At 36.8% G+C, this 18,502-nt stretch overlaps 1 protein-coding gene across 3 annotated transcripts in view; it reads left to right on the top strand.

Moving 5' to 3' along the window:
• The window catches only part of LOC108701886, a 139,518-nt gene that overhangs the window by 109,415 nt on the left and 11,601 nt on the right, over positions 1-18,502 (top strand). For 2 of the 3 annotated variants that reach the window (XM_041576155.1, XM_041576156.1), the window contains exons 53-65: positions 49-130; positions 2,523-2,660; positions 3,270-3,432; positions 5,234-5,355; positions 6,518-6,658; positions 7,098-7,211; positions 8,748-8,876; positions 9,293-9,454; positions 9,546-9,707; positions 10,736-10,904; positions 12,271-12,455; positions 14,592-14,684; positions 16,905-17,109. In XM_041576155.1, coding sequence (XP_041432089.1) covers positions 49-130; positions 2,523-2,660; positions 3,270-3,432; positions 5,234-5,355; positions 6,518-6,658; positions 7,098-7,211; positions 8,748-8,876; positions 9,293-9,454; positions 9,546-9,707; positions 10,736-10,904; positions 12,271-12,455; positions 14,592-14,684; positions 16,905-17,109 — 1,865 coding nt within the window. Of the gene's footprint in view, positions 1-48; positions 131-2,522; positions 2,661-3,269; positions 3,433-5,233; positions 5,356-6,517; positions 6,659-7,097; positions 7,212-8,747; positions 8,877-9,292; positions 9,455-9,545; positions 9,708-10,735; positions 10,905-12,270; positions 12,456-14,591; positions 14,685-16,904; positions 17,110-18,502 lie in introns of those variants that run through there. The other variant, XM_041576157.1, reaches the window with a different exon arrangement.

Genomic DNA, 18,502 nt, shown 5'->3' with positions numbered 1-18,502 from the left:
GTATTATAATTTTCAGCAGTTGTAACAATGTAAGTTTTCTTTCTTCAGAGATGAAGTGAATATTAAAGCAGTCCACAATGTGCCATTCCTACAGCCCTACATTCCAAACTCAAGTAATCTCATCACTAAGGTAAGAACACGTTCCTTATATTGCTGCTATATTTTACATTTTGCTTTTTGCTTCTATATATATATATATATATATATATATATATATATATATATATATATATATATATATATATATATATATATATATATAGTCTGCAGAAAGAATACATTGTGGGTATTACATGGTGAGCTGACTCATTAATGCCCTTTCAGTGCCCCCAGGCATCAGGTTTAACTAGTAAGTGGGTGTAAACTTTATGTGAACTGGCAAAATATCCAAATGAAAAAAAGTGCAAACATTGGCATAAACCTACATCAAGTAAAATAGGGACAACTTTGCCTTTTTCGCGGGCTGGAGCAGGGCAGGTTAGGAAAACCCTGACCCGCACATCACTACAGGGCAGTGATGTCATTGGGTGGTGCGATGGTGTTTTGGGTGGAGTTATGACATTATTGGAATCAGAAAGAAAAAGGTAAACTTTTAGCAGGCATTGGGGTGGATTAGTGATGGAACAAGAGGGTATTACAAACCAGTGAAATACCAACTGTGTGGAAAACCTATAAAGACAATGGATGCTTTGGGCCAGTGATACATTCATAGAAGCTTGTGGAAACAAATTAAATGGAAAATAAATTTACTCTCATCTATTCATTTTATTCATTAGGCAAATACTTATAGACTATAACAAGTATAGTGGCCATTTAAGGCTAAGAACATATCTTTTATTTATATGGGCCGTCACAAGAAATGGTTCACAGGCTGTTTGGGAAAACTTCATATCTGGAGAACTTTTAGATGAGAAAATGAATTGTGTACTTTCCCTTTTCATTTTAATTATTTACTTACTTTGAGTTGTGGGTCTCTGCAGTTACTCGTATATGCAGTGTAGATTTCTCTGTTTCATTTGTCACACTGAAATATACAGTATATAACAGGCCTGAACTGGCAATCTGTGGGTTCTGGCAAATGCCAGAAGGGCTACTGTAAGATGCCATAGACACTCATTATTTATTGGGCCTCTGTGTGGGCTGTTTGGGCCTCTGTGTACCTAGAATGCCAGGGCCTATTTTGATTCTCAGTCCAGACCTGGTATATAATCACTAAATGGAATACGATATGGGCACAACAAAACACCACACTTATCAGGCTGCCTGTTACTGTGAAGTACTTGAGCAACAAATAGGTATGGGATCTGTTATCTGGAAACCCATTATCCAGAAAGCTCCAAATTACGGAAAGGCCATCTCCCATAGACTCCATTTTATCCAAATGCAAATTTTTTTTTCTGTAATAATAAAACAGTACCTTTACTTGATCCCAACTAAGATATAATTAATCCTTATCGGAAGCAACACCAGCCTGTTTGGGTTTATTTACTGTTTGCAGGATTTTCTAGTAGACTTAAGGCATGAAGATCCAAATGACCTCCTATATGATTCAGAGAACAGTCTGCATATTTTAGATGACTACCAGCACTTCTAGAGCTTGTGTTCTTAATGACATAATCAGTCTCAGGTTGCACAAGTCAAATCTTGGCACTTAATACACAAGTATCTAATTAAGCACCATAGAATATAGTTCCAGTTATGCTGCCATTTGGCTTGGAATATAAGGGCTCTTACTCATGAGCGTTTTTACCTGCGCTCCCCTGCGTTCCGTTTTTCGGCGTTCAGCCGCAGGGGAGCACAGGAATAGACGCATTTCATTATTTCAAATGGGGCTGTACTCACACAGGCGCATGTAGGCGCCGAACGCAGGTTGAGACGCAACATGCTGCATTTTTCCTGCGTTCGGCGCCTACACGCGCCTGTGTGAGTGCAGCCCCATTTGAAATAATGAAATGCGTCTATTCCTGCGCTCCCCTGCGGCTGAACGCCGAAAAACGGAACGCAGGGGAGCGCAGGTAAAAACGCTCATGAGTAAGAGCCCTTAGAGAGTTAGTACATTCCAAAATGCATACTACTGAGAGACATTGTTCCCATGGCTTAAGCATATTCAAGGCAAAAATGATTTTCAGCTGTTACAGAGATGGAGGGGGTTAATCCACTACACATACTTCATAGTCCTTCTACTGAAGCTTCAAAGCTAAACAGGTTTGTGCTAAACAAGATACAACTAAAGAGAGTATTTTGTATTCTTAAAAAAAGATATAATCCTTTACCAATCACCACTTAGTCCTAAAGGAGGATTTTATATTAGAATTAGGTTTTGGTTTAATATAGGCATTGACATAACAATGATACTGGGACCCTAGCAATCAGACACCAGTTTACATTACAGAAGACAAAAAGTTATTTTTCCAGAATTCAAAAATAGGACACAATGAAGATAAAATACAAGTTAATATCATTATATCTTTTAAGATGTAGTTATGATTCCTTATCAGTTTGCATTGTTGTCTTGCTCTTAGGTGAGCTACTCCATTAATGAAGCTGGGGCAAGCGCGTTCCTAAAAATGGACGACAAGGAAATAAAGGTGTCTACCATGTTAAACGTTACAGTAAACAGCTACACAAGCGCAGTGCAGCTAGAGCACACAGTGCCACAGGTAAGTAACCAGATATCAGACTACTCAGCTTTCCACATGACATAAATGTACCCCAAGCATCTCATTGCTATGTCACTGACACTCACAGGCATATCAGCAGCAAATGCTGTAAGACTTAGTAAATTGAACATGCTGGTACATGGCAGAGCAAAGTGTGGTGTTTATACAAATGGCCTGCAGCTGTCACTGTGCACAGGACTTGTACTATGCATACACAGGACTTTCTGTACAGCTTGAAAGTGAAAGTAAAAGCTTACTGTTGTGTAATGCCTGCATGACTCTGCTAATAAGTATTTTTGTCCTGTTTACTACAGCATATTTCAAATTTTACCATTATTTTACTAAATGTGATTGAACAGGATGGAATTTTTTCCTTTGCTTCCACTATGAATTTCCAGCAGACCCATTTATATGTCAAATCAGGTCATCATCTTATATTGAACCCCTTGAAGACAAGTCTGAAAAGGGCCCAGTTTGTAGTCTGGTGCAGTTCTTACATGATTTTCCAGCCACCTTCATTGATATCAGTTTGGCCTATATTGGCTTCCATTTACAGGAATGCTGGCTGGCAGCTTTAGAACTAACCTTAAGTGTGTTCTTTTATTTCAGCTAAAAACCATTCCAGCACACATAGAGATAAGGACAGCGTATGAGAAAAGCCACAGAACATGTGCCCTGAGACAGGAAACAATTTGGGGTAGCAAAGAAGTGACACTCATGGGTGTTTACACAGGGCAGTTTCCTAAGTTATCTGGAGGCCATGAATTAATGGGTGAGTGTTTTATTACTACCAGCCAGACATAATAAATCATAAAACAATTTTCAGGATGCAATTTTACTGTTTATGTCCACAGTCTAAACAAATAATGTGTATTGAGTTAAACCAATGATTAATCAAATTGTGTTTTTGTTCTTTTGTTGCTCTCATTGTTGAGGTTTTGAAATAAGATATTCTCAGGTTGAATGGTTTGGTCACTTGAATACAGCTACAGTACACTTCCTCTTATAATAGAAAATAGAAAATAGCTCATAAGCCAATTCTGAAACACATTTGGGTCTGATATATAGGGGTTATTTAATAAACTTCGGTTGGACTTTTTGGAGTGAAACTCAAATTTTTCAGGGTTTTTTTTTTAAAACTAAAATTGTTTCCAGATTTATTAAAGCGAAAAACATGAATTTGAAAATCCGCCATCTCAGACCTGCCGAGGTTGTTTATACGTCAATAGCAGAAGTCCCTATCTAAAGATTCTGTGGTCTGCACTGGAATTGGTCCAAAAATCCGACCTTTTTGGGAAACAATCCAAAAAATTCTGACTTTTTGATAAAAAGCCTGAAAAAATTCAGTGATTCGTGAAAATCTGAAAAATTTGTAACGATTTGGGTCTCCTCGCGATTTTATCTGTTTTTTACCCGAACTGATTAAATCAAGCTTTTTAAATAATTAATAAGGTCAAATCGTGGATTTTTTTATTCAAATAATCATAAAAATTTGGATTTTAGTAAATAACCCTCTAAATGTAAGAAACATTGGCATATACGTAGTAGCACTGTGCATCAACTATCAGTTAGAGAGGTTGAACTCAATTTTGAACTCAAAGTATTCATTCTCAAGTTATAGTGTATATAGTTGGTAAACACTAACCATCTATATGTGCTCATTGGCACGTAAAAATATTGTATCATAGATACATTATAATTTCCTGGGGAGTTGAGACATAGCTGCCTTTCTGTCGATTACAGTGTGCACTGTCTTTCTATACATTTGGCCAATGTATTGATTACCATCCTTAATGAACGGCAGTTCTTTGCATCCATCAGCCCATTCCCAAAAAATGTTCTTGCTTATGTCACACATGACACACATTAAGCTTATAGACAGTTATTTTCTACTCTGGTGACCCTAATCACTTGCTCAGATGCTACACAGTGGCTAAGGGTTACGACAGATCACTATGAGTGCCCCAACCATTTTTACAAATAGTAATATCCATCAGTTGTGCCCCTCTGTCTATTAGATACTGTATGTATTTATCAGGAATTCTTATCAGTATGCTATTTACAAAGATAAGTATTAAGGTTTAATTTCATGTATGAATAACTAAGGGTAGTGGCACATAACTGCAGGCTGAGTATCTGACCCTACACTTCTAAAAGCTTCTTGAAGTGCTTGCATCTGGAGCCATCGAGTCGACCTGGGCGCAGGCTCGTCGAGCAGATTTTGACGCAGAAACGTGCCTGCACCGGGGCTGATGCAATGGCTTCAGGTGCAGACACATCAAGAAGCTTTTAGGAGTGCAGGAGCAGGATCTCGGATGATGTTTATCAGCAGGCTGAGAATCCACCATGCGTGGCACTTGCCTAAAGCTTCCAATTCCAAAGGCATTTTGGAAAGAAAGCACAAAATCAGGGACTATGCTACACTACTGTTTCATGTGCATATCCTAATATATCAACTTGATAATCTCTAGCTGATGTTCCTAATATCTGGGATCAATTCAGAGTTTAGCACTGCTGTTTTATTTGCCCTGAATGTTTGCGTACCAATAACAGAACATCGTCTTACTTTGTAGGTGAGTTCTCTCAGTCCCTCTTTCCTAAAGCCATTAGACATGGCAAAGTCAAAATGTATTTAGAGCATTCAGTTCACAATCACCAGGATCGTGTTACCATTGGCTGGAATGGTAGAGACCAGGTATGTGCGCATATTATTTCTTGCAGATTTGTACGGCCAATGGCTATCCCTATTGTGTTAAAATGCGGAAAAGAAAATGATCATTATCCTAAAAAGAACATTGCTCATAATGAAAGCCCAATATATCAGATTTTTGTTAAAGAAGTGATTCCCTAGTGAGATAAAACAAACTCAATATTTAAAAACAAAATAACAAGATTTGTTGTGTTTAAAGTCTATAGAACATATTTCTAATAAAAGCTCTGATTTTGGGGCTCAGTAAGGACAATGTTTAATTTTCTAATTGCTCAGGTACTGACAGTTGACAATCAATGTCCAACAACCAGGCTCGACTTAAAATGAGCTTAGTTTCACATCCTTATTTATTAGGAACTAAAATGTTTAAATAATTCATAAAGAATTCCATTCTGTACCCATGTGTATTTATTTTAAATGTCCCTGCATATGGAGCATTAAAAATCTTTTGTATATGAATGCTAGACCTCTGAACACCAGTGATTAGGGCTTCATTTAAAAAAAAGTGGAGCAGCACTAGCAGTGGTGCAAATGTTAAAGAGATTGTTCACCTTTAGATTAACTTTAAGTATGATGTAGAGAGTGATATTCTGAGACAATCTGAAATTGGTCTTCATTTTCTATTATTTATGGTTTTTGAATTATTTAGCTTCTTGTTCATCTCTCCAGTTTGGCATTAAGCACCTGTCTAGTTGCTAGGATTGAAATTACCCTGGCAACCATGCATTGATTTTAATAAGAGATGTATGAATGGGAAAGTTCTTGAATAGACTGTTGGGTAATAAAAAGTGGCAATAACAATACATTTGTAGCCTGAGCATTTGCTTTTTAGATGACCCCCATCTGATAGCTGGAAAGAATCAGAGAAAAATGAAGGCCAATTTAAAAGTTGCTTATAATAAGCCATTCTAAAATATACTAAAAGTTAAATTAATGGTGAATTACCCCTTTAATTTTGCCATCAGATGATTATATTGTTTCCTATAATATCATATATATTCCATTCTAGTAAAACGGTCATAGAGCTGTATGCATGCATCTGCCCCATAGGTACATGTGAGCTTAAACACCAGCAGGATGTTAATGCATGTACGTGTTGCAATTCTGAATCTGAAGTTATGTGAACTTATAATTATTTTCTCCCAAGGCAGGAATTTCTTCTTCTCTGAAGATAGGAAAGGAACGTTTAGACTGCAGGCTTGGAATTAGCCATCCTTTCAACTTCACAGTAAGGCACCTGGAAGTCAGTTCCTTGTCAGAAAATAGAGGAAGCAAATACAATCATCAGGTATGTTGCTTACAGTGAGCATAATGTGCATATCATATGATTAAAATCATAAAATGGAAATCTTATTTGAAAATAACATGACATGCTCTGATGAGAGAAAGTAAAAAATATAACCTAAATATTCCAGCTCTTCTGCAGTTCAGAACACATTCCTGGTGTGCGGTAAGCACCCATGCTCCTCACAGATTTTGAAATTTAATGATTTTGGAATGAATACTAAGGGGCATTCACCCAATCATCTGTCTAGGACAGACTAATGAATAAGGGTAGGACTCCATGAGTGGTTCACGACAAAATCGCTCGTGGAGTCCTACCCTAAGGCAAATCCACTGATAATGCACAATCCATGCCCCACAGAATATGATACATATAATCCTGAACAGTTTGGTAAAGTGCAGCATCACTGCCTTCATTAACACTTCCCTCTGGTTTCATTTAGACACAAATTGCTTGGAATAAAGGACTCCCTGTCAATCTCAGAATCACATTGGATGATAAATTAATGAATGATTCCAGAGTTTGGAATGCCTGTGTGAGCATCTTGCCAGGTCAGGTATGAACAGTGTGATTTATAAAGACCTTTATGTTTTTCAAATTTTTGTTTCATTTAAAAGCCAAATGAGGACATGTAGCATATTTTAAAAGGAATGTTAAAGGAGAACAAAAGGCAAATTATACTTAGGGGTGCCAAAAGTTAGGCCCAGTGATCCTCTTTTTGTAAATTGCCTTTCCTTCTCCTTTTATGTATATTATTGTTTTTTTAGCCAGGTGAAATTCCTGCTCAGTTGTTATAATCTTGCTGCTATGTTCAGATGAAGGACAGTTATCATGTCAGTATAACATGGCCCACTTAATAAACCTTGATTTTTTTTCTGGTCGAGGTTTCTAGGGGATAAACTTTTCAAATTTTAGCCAGCGACCCATTCACCACACTCCGTGGTACTTCGCCAGGCGCAAATTCGTTACCACTACGCTAATTCACTAAAATGCGAACAATGGCGAATTTTGGCTAGAGAAACTTCGCTAGCACTCATATGCTTAGGTTAATTTTAATAGGGCGGGTACATTAAAGTCATTTGGGCTTCTTTAATAGTAATGTTGGTGCAAATGCTTGAAGTGGCCACTTTTTCAAACACATGTTCAATGAGCCATAATAAAGACAGAAGAGATCCATCTAATGCCCTAGACATGTGGCCTGTCCCTCAAATCCTCACACATAAAAATTCGGCCTTTTGAAGGCAATCCTGCTTTAAAAAAGAAAAGCCACCAGCGTTTTTTATAACTGCATTTCCGGCATAAAGATATGATGTCACTGACGTTAGATTGACGACGCTGTAGCTTCGTTTTATTAGTTTGCCTGGTTAATTTAATAAAATGTAAAGAAAACCTTCCTTTCTGACGCCTAGCCTAGTGATACCTTCATGCTAGGATGGAATGTATGCAATAAATAAATAGGCTGGTGTGCTGAATTTGTAATCTATTGGCAGATGCAGCACTGGCACCAGAATACAGTAATAAGGCCACTCAAAAAGGCCTTGCCACAATGGGAAAAAGGATGTCAGGGGTTTCATTAGAGAAAGAAATACTTATTAAGTCATATTGATCTTATTAAGTCATATTGCTATAATCCACATGTATAAAAAGCCCCACATGTGTGTATGAAACAGATCAGAATTCAATCTACATTCTAGCACAGGTGCTATATTGAACCAGTGCAGTTACTAGTAGAATGATAGCAATCAATTCTTTGCTTTCATTCTACAAAGTGTAGCAGATTGATCAAAGCTAAAAACTGGACTATTGCTTTAAGTAACTGCATTGGTGCAATTTAGCTTCTACGTTAGGAAATTGGCTCAGGCATCTTCTTCTCTATCTAGGTTTGGGAAAGATTTTGCCCAGTAACTTTTAGTTACACCCCTAGTATAGATTTAAATGAAGTTAATATTCTGTATTTATCTCTGCAAACTGAAGTATGGGCAGAACTATTGCTGCTACATCGGCAGTTATTTACTAGATCTTTGAGGTACTGATAATATTTGTTATCTGCACTTTGTTGGTGAGTCTTAACAAGTCTTTTATTACACTGCAGATCCAGCAACTGATAAGTGTGGGAAACATTCAAGCATGTGGGTATATGGAGAAGGACTCTACCACTTTCCAACAGTACATGGACATAATGTGGAATTCAAAAAAATTCCAGCAAACGATGATGTATGAGGTAAAGTTGATGTCATAATTAAGATTCATAGAAATGAAGAATTTCCTGGAAGAAAAGATTTCTTGATTTCAGCCAGTGGGATCCTTTTATTCTCTGTGTCACACGCTAATCTAGAAATCATTTCTTTTTCTCATGTTCTTTTTATCATGGCTCAAAACTTGCAATAGTTGCACCGTTACTTAAACAGTATATACCCATGCCTGTGGTTTCTCTAATAAAAATATCCAGATTTAGAAACGTATATTATAAACATATATGGTTCCACGCAGGACTTTACTGTGGAATATGTCAGTGATACAGTATATACCTGTAAATAAAGATAATTGTAGGGATATTGGAAAGATGTGCATGAAGATACAATCCATATGTATTTCATTTTGTCAGTTTTATCATTTGCCTTTTAATCAATCTCACAGAAACACATTGAAGGTGATCCCGACACTCTCCAGTTGGAAGCAATTTTTGAAAATATCTTTCCGGCGGATTGCAACAAGCATCACATTTCAGCAAAAATGGGCACAAATTACATGGATACAGTCGAACATGTCCTGCAACTAGAACTGTGCAATCTCCAGCATGTAAGTTGGGGCATGATTTAACCTTGCTATACAACTGCACTGAATTCATTTCTTGTTTCTCATCAGAATATTCATTGGGTCTTATTTTCAGCCAATAGTTATTTCTGGAAAACACAGCCTTAACAAAGGAGAACTATTAAGGTCTGAAAACCGACTTAGCTTTACCTCAAATGAAAGGGATGACGCATTATTTACACTGGCCTTGGATGAAACTGGAACACAGGAAGAACAGAATTATTCACTTAGTCTGCGTGTAAGTGAAATCACATGGAGAGAATGTTGTAGATATACTATATAACATAGCTTATCAAAGGCATATACCTTATTCATAAGGACGGCTCCTTCTTTCCTTTCCTTAAATTTTTTTTCTCCCATTGAATTCTATGGGCATCATTTTCTCGGTTAAACTTGGCAAAAAATTTCGCTCATCACTATTTGCACTAACTCTCCCAGAATGACGATAAAGGGCTAAATTTCATTTCAAATTAAATCTGGCCCAAAGTGTGGCACCTATCACCTGATATTGTGCCGACTGCACCTTGCAGAATAGCAAAGTGGAAGGGGGGCACATGAGAAGGAATATGGGTGACCCCTAGGCATGTTCCTACATTTCACGCAGGAGGTACAAGGAAGCCCTATATGCACCCCTTGCAGCTTTTGCTTGATTTTCAGCAGTAGCAAAAACTATGGGTAAATGTAAAAGTTTAAAGTGTATGGGTTTTAAAGGATACAGAAAATCCACAAGTATTCTCTTGCACAAATATGTTGAAATATCTTGCCTTAAAAGGTCTGTACCCGTGCAGATAGCACCAGAAAGTAGCCATGATTTGTGGCAAATATTTTATACCGGTTACGTTAATTGTGAAAACAATCATTCATTTTGAGTCATATTTTCTGCTTGGCGACATTTAGAAGCTGCCACTTGGCTGTTCTTTCTTTCATCAGTTCACTGCATGAGGTGCCCTGGTCTGACCCTAAATCACTCCAAACACTGTCAAAGTATCCCTTGTGTGAGGCACGGCAGACAAGGTCATCACATTTTCCCAGGCTATACCAGCTGTTGCAGGACTGTTGTTAACGTCTATTACCATTTTAGCCTCCATCCCTAGACACACTTGGCACAACATGATTGCCATAGCAACCTCTACACCACAGCTCAACCATACAGACCAAAGCAGGCAAAAACATTAATATTCTTGTTAAATATCTACATAATAACTTAGGTTTAAAGTCTGACATGCAAAAAATGTATTGAAACCCTATATGTGATTTCTCTTTCAGCTTAGAGCATCAGAGAATATTAAAATGGGGTTGATAGGACAATACTCGTCTTCTTCTTTTCAACATGAAGTCCAGCTGCAGACCACTTTTAATGAAAATGATGTTCTGACTATGAATGCTTCCAGTGGAAAGAGATGTTTTCAGGTTAATGTTGCACAAAAGATACAAGGTACGAATAGAAGCTGAGACCAGAAATGATCTTAGCTAATTTTTCTGTGGCTATAAACAGTACCCATTTCATTCAGATGACCCTAAGGGCAGGGGCACACAAAGCTACTGGGGGAGATTAGTCACCCTCCGACAAATCGATTCTTCTTCAGACGACTAATCTTCCCGAACTGCCTTAGTGAGCCAAGTTCGGGCGACTTCGGAAAACAAAGTGCTCCGAGTGCCATCCCACTGGCGATTTAAATTCTAGCTGGTGGGGAGGCAGTTCGTGGATAGCTAGATTTCATTTTGGTTTGGAGTATCTTTCATGTTCCCATAGTCTCTTTACTTCGGATTACTCTGATAACTGATACATTACAGATAGCTAGTATTCTTCTTCTTGGAAAACACTCTCACCTTGCATATGATTGGCCTGCATAAGCACAATTACAAAAGACTGGTTTATGAATATGTGGGGAGTTTAATATATTTAAGAGGAATTAATGCAAAAAAAAAAAAACAGGTGTAAACTAGAACAGTGGCAAGATGCTATCCCCCCATGAACTACATACTGTAGGAGTTTATGGCAGATACACACCAGGGTACACAATGAGCTGTTATGTATACCTTACATAGTTTCATAGTTAAATCGGGTTGAAAAAAGACAAAAGTCCATCAAGTTCAACCCCTCCAAATGAAAACCCAGCATCCATACACACACCCCTCCATACCTTCACCTTCAGGTCACTGGATTTGAACCAATAAACTTCAATACCCCTACCACTTTGCTCAAATTGATTGTCCCCTAAGCAGGTGTCTTTGCTGACTAACCCTAGTTCCACCCCCATTGTAGACATGCTGATACATTCTATCTCGCAGTTTTTAGGACTTTGAGGGTTCAAGACCCTTTTAGATTCAGTAGTTATTCAGCATTATTCAGGTCAGCATTACACCTTAACAAATATATGTGAAATTCTGTTGTGTGTAACTTAATTCTGACTTGTTGTATTGATTAAACAGCTCTCATAAAACTAAACAAGAGATTCTCTATAAGAACATGTGAATGGAGACTTTAAATATAATCAGTCTGTTAGTGATAAACTTTATGGTGATAGTAAGTGGAAAGATATGAACTTGTCCATAGTGATTTATTATTTTACCCATTAAAGCACAGGGCTTTAAGAGAGCTCTTGGAAATAAGAAGTCCTCATATATCCTACTACATCACAGGATAAAACAAAATGAATTTTAATACAATACCAGGATCTGGATAGTCTGCACAATAATCTAGTACAGGCCTGCTTTATTTACATGGTAGCATGTGTAATTATATTCATTTCTGCACAAAATGTTCTGAAGTACGTATTTGTTTTTCATCTCTGTTTTAGGAAATTCTGAGGAAAAGGGAGTGGAGCTCAGCGGCTGTACAGATAGCCAGTATTTGGCTGCCGTGAATACTTATTTAAGAGTTAATGGTGTACGAGACAGATTGGGACAACTTGTTCTCTCTGCATCCAATCAAAGCCTGAGTTTTTATTACCAAGGTTGTGGAGAAGCCATTGCCAAAGCTGAGGTGAATATTTTAGCTGGAATAGTTTAAAAAGAGCTGTAATTGCAATTGTATCTTACCTTCCACCTGCCAGCTATATCTATAAATGATAAATTCTTGAACCCTCAGACGCCAGTTAGTTAGTTAGTTGAAGTTTAAATGAACTATAAGTATGATGTACAGCGTAATATTCTTCAACCATTTGCAATTGGTTTTCATTTTTTATTATTTGTGGTTTTTGAGTTATTTAGTTTATATTCAACAGCTCTCCAGTTTTCAGTTTCAGCAATCTGGTTGCTAGGGTCCAAAATACCCTAGCAACCATGCAATGATAATATGAATAGGTGAAGGTCTAAATGGAAAGATGAGTAAAGAAAAAGTAGCAATAACAATACATTTAAAAGCTGGAAAGAGTCAGAAGAAAAAGGCAAATAATTAAAAAAAAAAAAAACTATAAAAAAGAAAAAATGAAGGTCAATTAAAAAGTTGCATAGAATTGCCATTCTATAACATACTAAAAGTTAATTTCAAGATGAAGTGCCTCTTTAACAAACCTTAAGTTGGGATACCCTAATTTAAAGACTTCACAATTGAAAGTGTCGCTGTCCAAACTGGTCTTGGAATCTTTGTCAGTGTGCTTGGAAGACTGATAATCTATATATAATAAACACAAATCAAGTGGCTTTGTGAGCCTTTGCCCTTTCTGAATGCATCAAGCTTCACTGGGCTGAAATAAGTACAGTTTGACATTTTATAACTCAATGTAGCATTTAGTTCCCAGTGTGCCAGAATGAAAGCGTGCTTCATGCAGTGGAAATTCTTTTGTATTCCCTCTATTTAGCTGGTGCAAATAAATAAATATCTGATCAATTGCAGGTATAAGTACAGAATTGTATTATATCTATAGGGCTGGACACTGTACATTGTGCTTTAGTCAGAATGGTTGCAAAGGCATTGGAGAATATATATATATATAGAATTTTGTCACCCCAGTGTAAAACAATAAGGATATTAGAAGTTGTAGAGGCGTTTCCTGGTCATATTAAGGCAGGAGACCACTGGATGAGTTTGTAATAAAAGACATGGAGGGGCCCATTTATTAAACCTCAAATCTATCTGTTTAGGGTTTTTTAGGGAAAAACTAAAAATTTTTTTAAAAAAAAAACATAACATTTTAGAGATTTATTATACCTCGAAACTGCTAAAATTCAGAATCCAAAAATACTGAAACTGAAACCTGTCGATGTCATGTAGAAGTCAATGGCAGATGTCCCTGAAGTTGTTTCTTGACCTTGTGATCTGCGCTGGATAATCCGATTAAGTCAAGTTTTTGCAGCAACAATTCAATAATGTCCACTTTTCACAGCAAAAATTCTTACTAGTCAATAGTACGATACAAACTGACACCCAATTTTGTCGCAACGTTTTGTTGCTCAGTTTGTTTTTTTAAAAAAAATTATTGATAAATGAGTTCAGTTCGTGGCTGGGAGTTTGGTTGACTTTGTTTTCATAAAAAAACCGAGATTAATTAAAGTTTTAGTAAATAACCCCCTAAGTCTGCAGTACATTGGCAGTAAGTAAGTTATGTACCATATTTGCATTCTGTTTAGAAGTATTATTGGCTATTTTATTCCAGTTATCTTTGCAATAGATTGTATGGGTTAGTGGGATGACACCTCAACTTTCAAACAGAGGTCCAGAGTTGCATTGAGATTAGGACTTTGATTGGGCCATTGCAGGAAATTTAGTTTTCTGGCTTTGAGCCAGAAACCCAAAGGTCCCGGTCTCGGCTCACACTTCTGCCTCTAACAACCGCCTTTCGATTCTGCTACTCAGATGGCGCCAACTTGAGAGGACCATGGGGGGAGTTCCTGGCAGGCAAGGGAACCATAACATCTACAGGACGGACGGTATACAAGGAGCATGGACTAGGGACAGGCCAGATCAATACCAAATAGCGTAGTCGAGGTCATAGGCCAGGGTCAAACCAAACGGTTATGCTGTCCCACTACAACCCTCTACTCTTGCAAGAGGATAAACATTTAAATACATCTGACTATATCTGATGTACAGTTGTACAGCTCTTCTACTTTCATTGCATCAGAATATTTATTTTAATGCTATTTGGCATTGTTGAACTTTTTGCTTTTACTTTGACAGAACCTTCTTGGCAACATTGGTTTGCATTTGAAAACCCAGATTGTGGAAATAAATAAGAAATTAGATACCTATGTCAAGGGTTTCCAGAGAATCGTAAGTGACTCATCCCGAAAACTTTTCATTATGATGTATAGGAAAAAAAGGACTGGCATGAATCATTTGGTAGATATGCTTTTTGCTTAATAGATGTGAAGAGCAAATGAAAACTGTTTCAGTGACTGTGGGGAGTCAAGTGGAGGCAGTTTGACAACTAAACCCTCAATATTTCACTGCTTGGAAGTTTTACTGCAACTACAAACTTGTACACTGAAAGGAGGCTTTTGGGTTTATATTATAAAACACAATAATGACTTATAAGCTGCCAGCTTGGGTTTAATTTTAAAAAATAGCTTGTGAGTACCTTAAGCAGCTGTTGTATATGCACTTTGCCATATGGTGGGCTGGTATAACACAATAATACAGTATGATAATTTAATGAAAACAACAGAAGTCTATCAAGACGTTTCCAAAACAAACTACAAAGTGAACCAGAGGAAGGCAACATGAGAAATCTCAGCAGGCGAGCTGCCAGTTCAGATTCACAGGGTAAAAATTATTTCCAATCCAAAAATGGCTAAAACTTAATAGAGAAATTAGTCATTGTGCCAGATTGAATTCAGTGAGAAAATGGTTTATTATGAGAAAAGTCATGGATGAGATTCAATTTAAGATGCAATTCAGTTCAGAAAAACTTATCTCGCTATCATGTGAAAACTCTATTGAAGTCTATGGGGAAAAAATGAACTGAATAACGTATAAGTATTTCCTCCTCGAATTGAATCACATCCATGATTTTTTACGTGATAAACCATGAGATAGCTTTTTTCTCACTGACTTAAATCTGGTCCAATGATTCTCTTTGAACACCACCAGTTACATTTTGTGTAAACATAAAGAATGTTTATAAATACAGCTGGTTTCATCCCAGCATGAGTGTTGTCAAACGCAACCGCATGGAAGTGCAAGGAGTTTATATTGACTTAAGTACCTATTAATGAAAGTGGTATTACGCATAACTGACTGCCAGGAAAGTGCAGGAGCCGCAACTGCACTTACAGATATATATGAGCCCTATTGTGGCCTGTGCACTTTTCACCCTTCCCTGGCATAATTGGATGAGCCCTATAAAGTATCAAGGGAGACCTCCTTATAGCAAAGGTGTTTTTTATTTATTATGTTGTTGATATTGCATCCTCTCAACACTGTAAGACAGATACACCAAAGAATAGAGCAGAGAGATTGAAACTGGAAGACAGAGACAAAGGAAGTGACTTGCTTTATTTAGAAACTTACTGAACAAGAACATGCACATCTGCCTATGGTTATTTTTAGGGATGTAATTTACATAGTATAAATAAGGAAAACATGGAAACATTTTGGAATAAACAGTCTTATCAGTAAGAACATACTATGTCTATTGCAAATACTCCACGTTACAAAAGGCTAATACCAAATAGCATATTTCTGTGGATTCTTGGAATTTAAGAGGCATAGAGTTGAGTCATTAGTGCTACTTTGCACATTTCTCAGAATTGTTGCTCAGCAAAGGTAAATTCCACTAACGCTATCAGCAAGTACTTGGAAAGGAAACTTTTGCAGGACATTCAGTGCAGTCTGAGCTGTTGGTGTTGTGAGGACATTTAAGTTAGAGAAGTGTTAAACATAACCTCCACCGGGGCCATGCTTTCAGTTTGGCAAGAGAGATTCTTATCAGTTCTAAGGATGAGGACACACAAATTCTATATAGAGTTTTAAAATTACTCTGCTAAGCTATCTGAAGTTGGCCAGTGGATGATATTCCAAGGACGAAACAACTTAATGCAGGGTTTTAGACTGAGAAATAGAATCAAATTGTGATTTGAATTTCACATAATCATAATTGACTTGGCCGCTCATTGCACCAACATTTAATGAATTAATTTTGTTGTATTTAAGGATACTGTAGCTAGTAAGTGATTTAAAATGGGCACAGCTTTAAAAGACTTGGACGAAAGAGAATTCTGGGTGTTTGGCAATGATAGTTATAATTTAGGTAAGATGTAAACTTTAGGTTAGACAGGTAAACTCCAGGTACTGCACATAGTAACTGCAGGCTGAGTAAATTTTAATGACCAGTATGTAATAATGACGCCATTATATAATTAGGGCATATACGTAAGAACAAAGCCTCACTCAACATGTATAGTTTAACAACATGTAAAAAGCATGGGTAGGCAACAAATGTGCCATTTTACACTGTAGACACATGATATAACAATATTTTGGGCTTTACAGGTGCAGCAGTATGAATTCCTCCAAGAGGCAGCTGGATGGCCTACAAAAATCTCCCAGGACATAGCAGGAGCGTTGCAGAATGTACCAAAGTCTTTCAACCAGATGTGGAAACAGAGTGGACTGAGACAGGCACTTCGACATGACCTCCCAATTTACTTTGAAAGACTTAATAACCTTGTCAAACAAATGCAGACAGAACTTCAAAGTAAGAATCTGATTAATGTTTCTGCAGGCTTGGCTAATGTTAATCTCTTTTAAACAAGACATGCTGGGATGAAACCAGCTGTATTTATATACATTTTTCTGGCACTTTTTCAATGTCTTCTTGTTATATATATATATATATATATATATATATATATATATATATATATATATATATATATATAAATATATATGAAGTCCATACTTTGTTACTTTTCATGTGCTCGTGTGCATTTGTGTACAATTCTTTTTGTCGCACTATTTTACCTGACATGACCTGTGCAGAACTATGAACCTGTAAAATATTTATGATACTATTAGGGGCACATTAATTAAGATTCAAGTTGTGTTTTCCACAAAAAATTTGAGTTTTCGACAGTCAAAAATCAAGTTTTCAGGTCCAAATTTTTTATACCCAGACCCTGGAAATAACTCGTCTGAAAATACTCCATCTAAAATCTGTCAAGGTCATGTAGAAGTCAATGCCAAAGGTTCCTTGGACCATTTAAAGATGTTAATAGCCTGCGTGATGTCTGAGTTTTTTTCTGAGGTTTTCACTCGAAAACTCAAATTATTGGAGCGATTTGAGTTTTTTTCACCGAAAACGCAATCAATTAGAGTTTTCGGGGTTATGTACCCAGAACTCACTGAATCAAGCTTTTTCCATTCGAGTTTTGTCTTAAATCAGGAACCTTTCGCGTTAATTTGAGGTCTAAAAAAGCTCACATAACTCTAAAATCCGACCTTTCATAAGTAACCCCCTTAGTGCAGTATATGCTTACAGAATACCATGATTAAACTCTATTGGGGAATGTAATAAAAGTCACAAAGAGAAAAAAAAATTGCACCAGTAAGAACAAAAATTCTCATTTCGCAAGGTCATATTCTTCCTTCAGTTATTAATGCACAGCGAATTTTAATTGCGCATTGCGCACTTTTAAGATGTGCTTAAATGTGGTATAATCTTTTTGAGCAAACGTAAGTTTTATTACATTCACTGGCACTGGTTAATGTTCGCAAACTTTCTTCCACTGTCGGAAGAGGTCGCTAAACAGTGTGCACAAAAGCTATATTATATTCACTCAAAGGAAAATTTGTTTGTGCAAAGGCATAACTTTTCACATTGCAAATAGTTTTTTCATTACCAACTTTTATTACATTTCCCCCTATTTCTCTAAAATCATGAATGCTATGAAAGTTATTAAGAGATCTGAATATAAAAAGTACGAATGTAAAAAATGCAGAAAAAAATACAAACATCTCAAAAACATCTAAAAAAAAAATCTGAAACCTCTCAAAGTCTGAATTGCTAAAAGAAGTTTAATCAGAGCAGTTCCCACTGACTTCTATGGGACCTCGACTGCTTTTACTTGAAGAAATTATTAGAGTTTTAT

The sequence above is a fragment of the Xenopus laevis genome, chromosome 9_10L (assembly GCF_017654675.1).
Source record: "Xenopus laevis strain J_2021 chromosome 9_10L, Xenopus_laevis_v10.1, whole genome shotgun sequence".
Classification (NCBI taxonomy): Eukaryota; Metazoa; Chordata; class Amphibia; order Anura; family Pipidae; genus Xenopus; species Xenopus laevis.
The sequence above is the reverse complement of the archived record's forward strand: the minus strand, read 5'-3'. Positions and strand labels throughout refer to the sequence as shown.